At 35.9% G+C, this 5,563-nt stretch overlaps 1 protein-coding gene across 1 annotated transcript in view; it reads right to left on the minus strand.

Moving 5' to 3' along the window:
- The window catches only part of LOC102192947 (mucin-13-like), a 3,508-nt gene extending 2,910 nt beyond the window's left edge, over window positions 1–598 (minus strand). The window contains exon 1 of the mRNA XM_005748647.1: window positions 459–598. Within this exon, the coding sequence (XP_005748704.1) occupies window positions 459–521 (63 nt within the window). The 5' untranslated portion in view covers window positions 522–598. The remainder of the gene's footprint in view (window positions 1–458) is intronic.
- Window positions 599–5,563: the final 4,965 nt, after the last annotated feature.

Here is a 5,563-nt window from a genome sequence, read left to right on the forward strand (position 1 = left end):
TTATCTTAAAATTAAGTAAGTAAAGTATGGATATATTCAGTTTCACAGAATCCTAGAAATGAAGGAGCTGTTAATACAGTTCTTGTTCACTGATGCACTGATTCACACTAATTTCAATAATAATTTTATATCACAATCTAAGAAAATGTCACTGTTTACACTTACAGTGCCTATGTGCTGAGAATGATGAGATGATTCAATTCTACATCCTCAAACATGTACAAAACGAAATACAGTCAAAAGGTTTTGGTTTTATATCCTTTTGTTTTCTTCTCTTTCCCTGCATTTGCATTGACTTTTGATTTAATTTACCTCTGATTTGAATCCAACTACACTTAAGCTAGAAAAACAAATGATTGTGTTGCTTGCCATTAGTAAAAGCATGGTGACCTGAACTGGCTTCTTTTTCTTTTTTAAATAAATGCAACTTTGGTAAATTAAGTGAAAATGCCTCTTACCTCTATGCCCAAAAACATAAAAGTCAAACAGACACATAGGAGAACTGTCCCGGTTATCTTCATCTTGGTCTTCTTGGTAAATTCTCTTTGTACTTTATGGCTGCTCACACCTTTCTGGCTCACCTTTTATACCTGACAACTCCCAGTAGTACTGATGCTGATAACAGAGAAAAAAAAACCATGCCCTGTTATATACTCTGGTGCACTTTCATAATGCCCTATATGACAGGAAATGAAATGTGTTTCGTGTGTAAAAAAGAGTAACAGTGTGAGGGAAAACTGCTTCCACTGCACTTTGTTAAAAGTAGAATCATATGCTTCTCCTAAAGCTAAGGTTAATATTTGTTTTTGGGGTTTTTTTATAACACGGTGACTGCTTCCTGATACAACTCTGAACCTGCTGAAATGATGCTGGAGGATGCGGAAACACATTGTTCTGACCCCCACTTTCTCAGTAGTGTCATATTACAGGAGATATTATGCTACCATGTGTCCATGTATTTTGTGAAAAGTTATGCTAATAGGTTGGGTGTTTTGGGTACAGTTTTGGCTATACTCACTGTGTAAAATATTTTTTTTCATGAAAGAATAAACCTGTATCACAAAATTTGCAGGGCTTAGTTATGGTACAAACAAGTTTTATTTTGTTTGTAGCAGTTGTATTTGTTTTATATTACTAAGGATGGATCACATGAGGACTTGTGTGAAGTTAGAAGGAAAAGGACATCTTGAGACTTGCTAGAGACTGCTATTTGCCACTTCTTAAAATAACAGCTGGTTTTGTTGAATTTGACCTTGCATGTCCGGAAGTATTCTAACTAACAACACAGTTCTCGGTTCTCATCTCTTTTTATTCATATTACATTTCTAGATTTACAACCTTGGTCTTACATTTTTATGAAATCTGTCTCCTCTTTATATTTAACTTTCAGGCAAGGTCAGATAAGGCAGGAATAAACCCGAGGGTAAGTCAACAGAGAAAAACTGTGAAGCAACAAGGTCATTCAAGGGAAAATGAAAGTGGAAAGCTAACCAGCCCTCTGTAGTTATTTGGATAACAGAAGAATTCTACTTTACAAACCTTCACATTTTGTATTGGTTTTTTTAAAATGGTAAATTACTCACATTCGATTTCACCTTGTCTTGTTGAACTCTTGGAATAACTGATGCAAACAGAAAGGAATGTGAACCTGTGATATTTAATTTCTGATATAAGGTTTTACAAATATTTGAGGAACCCTATCAACTTCCAAAAAAAATCGAATGTGACCGAACCATTGTGAAAAAAAGAGAAGTACTGTTACTTTTCTGTTGTACTTGTTTTTGTACCCGTTTTCCATTGCAAAAACAACGTTCAGCTATGGTCAAAAGTTTACATACTTTCTTCACTGGCATATATGACATGATGATTTTAATTATTTCTTCGAATAGTTCTTTTTCAAGGGTGGAATCATTGCAACAGAATACAGTTTTAATTACTTTAAAAAAAAACCAAGAATTAGATGCACAAGGTTGAATGCTGAGAGGAAAGGGTGCCATAATCATTTGCATCTTGTCACATATTAACATGTATCAGGTTCTTCTCACAGGTAGATACGTGACTCTATCTGCAGAAATACGTTGTTGTTGTTTCTTAAATAGCCAGGTCATAATTTCTGGAAAAACAGACACTGGTGCTGAGGATTTCAAGTCTATTTTAATTCTATTTCTATTTTAATGTCCCGACACATGGCTATACACACCAAAACAAGCCAAACGGATGGCACTATAGTCCAAGTGGAAAAATCTGTCATTTTTTATTTGGGGTGTATTGTCCCTTTAAATTTTAAGACTGATTGCACAAATATTTAATATGTGAGTATGTAACAGGTGCATACTGGGTGTTTTATAGTTGATTAACGAAAGCATGTGTATCCTGTGGGGGAAGTCGAATACAAACCTAAAACTACAAAACATTTTAAATAACAACACACATAACTTCATTTCTCTCCTACCACCGTATTATTACAACAATAGAGAAGAAGCAAACTTGTTCCTCTAACAAATGATTCTGGTAGGTATGAGATCACAAGTAGCCTTTTGTAGCACGTTATCAGCTGGTTTATCACAGCACTGCATATTTCCTGGTACAGGAAAGTTCCGATAACCAAATGTCCCAGGACACAATATAGCACAAACATCGCAAGTGACACTCTTACATGTTTCCATGTAGAATAGAGTGGGATTTTATTAATGTAGTACACATTTTCCTTATGAATTTTAGCACCAAATATTTCTTATAGAATAGTTCATCAGCACAGTGGCTACAGATACAGCGTAGCATCGGAGGTTTGCAATGGACCAGTCAAAGTGCAGAGCTCAACCCAACTGAATTGCTGTTACAGGACCTTAAGAAAGCGGTCTATATATGAATGTCTGCAAACACCAATCGACTGAGGCAATACGGTAGAGAAAAATAGGCCAAAATTCCTTCACAACAATGTGAGAAACTAATAAGGTCATACAGAAAACAATTATTTCACTCCTGCTAAAGGTGGTTCTAGAAGCTATTGGCTCATGGGATGTAATTCGCTTTTTAGAGAACTACATTGTCATTTGAAACCTTTTTTCCCACAGGATCAGATGTTTGAGCAATAAAAGACAAATCTGTAAATAAATACTGCTTACTAAATTTCATACTGTCTACAAACTAAACAACACTGAACAATGGTGCAAAATGCAGCTGCTCACATTTTAACAAGAACTGGGAAATTTGAGCACATTAGCCCTGTTCTGAGATCTCTGCATTGGCTACCTTGTCAGGTTCGAGCAGATTTTAAGGTCCTGCTGCTCACCTACAAGGCTTTAAACGGACTGGCACCTTCATACCTCTCCGACCTTTTACATCTTTACGTTCCATCCCGTGCTCTCCGATCTCAGGACTCTGGCCTTCTAAAGGTTCCTAGAGCCAGAAAAAAGACAATTGGAGAGCGTGCTTTTTCTTTTCGTGCCCCGTTTCTGTGGAACACCCTCCCTCAAGATGTTAGGCAGGCATGCTCCGTGGAAGTTTTTAAAACTAAGCTGAAGACACATTTGTTCACCTTATCTTACAAGTCTTAATTCCTGGCTTTTAGTTTTTAAATTCTTACTGTTTTTAACTTGTATTGTGTCTTTTACGTGTATTGCTATGTATCGCTTTTTATTATTTTTTTATTTTTTATCTCTTTAGTTTTAAACAGTTATACAGCACTTTGTTAGAAAGCGCTTTATAAATAAAGTTATTATTATTATTATTATTAATGAAGGCTGCAGAGAGATATATAGAGTTAGTTAAATGTTAAAATCACGACGTTCATATCAACTGTGCAGTATTTACATGCTAATGTTTCTTTTAGCATGTTAGCATGCTAGTATTTGCTTTCAGAGGGCACTGCTACTAAAATTAGGATCTTAAGAGATTGAGGGGAAAAAAGGGAGCAATTTTTTCCATGAGCTGTATGACTGTGAAGATACACAGCTAAAAGTTAATGTTCTATTTCCACATTTTAAGAAACATGGTCTAAAATATAATCCGTTATGAATATGAACATGTAAAATGTCTTAATCCGAATGACTGAAAACACTATAGAGCTAAACAGCTAATGTAGCTTTAAAAAACTACTTTGCGTAAACTGGATTGTGTAAATTATAGGAAATCATCCTTTCAATTGTTCAAGGGGTTAAAATGATACTCAGGCAGACATGAGTGACTCAGAGGCAAATAATCTTTGTTCATAAGGCTCTGCCAATCAAAACTTTGATTGCTTTAGTGATTGTAGAAGTGTTAAAACTCTGAGGTTATTGGGGAAAAAGGTTATTTTTACAAGCTTGAATTGTACTCTTGACTGGAAAATATGACACGTAATTCCTCATAAACAAGCACCACCCATCTTTGAGGAGCACGATTAAACGGTGCCAAGATGAAGAACTACTTTAAGACCAAGAATGTCCAAGGGTGCTGATTGTCAAGGACTACTTGGCCTTACAAAGATTACAAAATTGTCTGATTAATCCGTGATAACATGGGTTAAGCGCCTTGAGGCAACTGTTGTTGTGTTTTGGCGCTATATAAATAACACTAAACTGAATTAAATGAGTTATCAAGTTGTGCACAGACTTCCCAACTCAACTATATCTGATATTCTTAAAGCAAAAGAGCCACAGACTAAACGTGTGTATAATAATATGTCTATATTATTCAAAGATTCAGTCTTTTATTTAAATGACTCAGCTGAAGCCATCACTTTGAACAATGCATGTAATAAATTCCAAAACTGATGCTAAAAAAGTAGTATTTAAACAAGTGGTCTTGCTTTTTGAGCCCACTGTGCGTTAAAATGCATTTAACATTCATTGTTATCAGTACCTTGCGTACCTTATCTCTGCCTTGCGTGTTTAAGATCTCCATGCAAATTGCATTTCCTTAAGAACAAACATAAAGTTCAAGTTGAAACGGTACATCAAACACAGATGGAAATGGTGACGTGACGTCAAAACAAAGAGAAACATACAGGCAAAATAAATTTGCAAAGTAGAAGGAATCCTTTTTTCTGTATTTGTGTTGTTAATTGGATCTATTATCAGTCAATTTTAGTATAAAATACAAATATATAAACTACGTCTTTTTTTAATCTGAGCCTATATCAGGCCATTTTACTCATGTTTGTTCAAAGGGAATAAAGTCTAAACCAAGTCCTTGAAGGAAGCTGTACTTCCTTGAACTTGCTGTTGTTGTGCTAGGTTGACTGCGACCTTTGATCCTATATAAACCATGGATAAAGTCACGCAACCAGACTCATCAAATAAAGAAAGTAGGTCCACATGTGACTGACAAATCCAGTCCTTTCCTCAGTTTTATTGGTCTGACTTGACAGCAAAGCAAACACGTGTAATTCATTTATCCTTGAGTCAAACAAAATAGGTCTACTGCTTAAAAGTCTGACTTCCATCCATCCATCCATCCATCCATCCATCCATCAGCATAAGCAGAGAAGCCCAAACCTCCCTCTTCCTAGCCACCTCCTCCAGCTTGTCCGGGGGAACACCAAGGCGTTCCCAGGACAGCCGAGAGATATAATCTCTCCAGC

This window comes from Pundamilia nyererei, unplaced genomic scaffold (assembly GCF_000239375.1).
Source record: "Pundamilia nyererei isolate P.nyererei 1_Seehausen unplaced genomic scaffold, PunNye1.0 scaffold00226, whole genome shotgun sequence".
Taxonomy (NCBI): Eukaryota; Metazoa; Chordata; class Actinopteri; order Cichliformes; family Cichlidae; genus Pundamilia; species Pundamilia nyererei.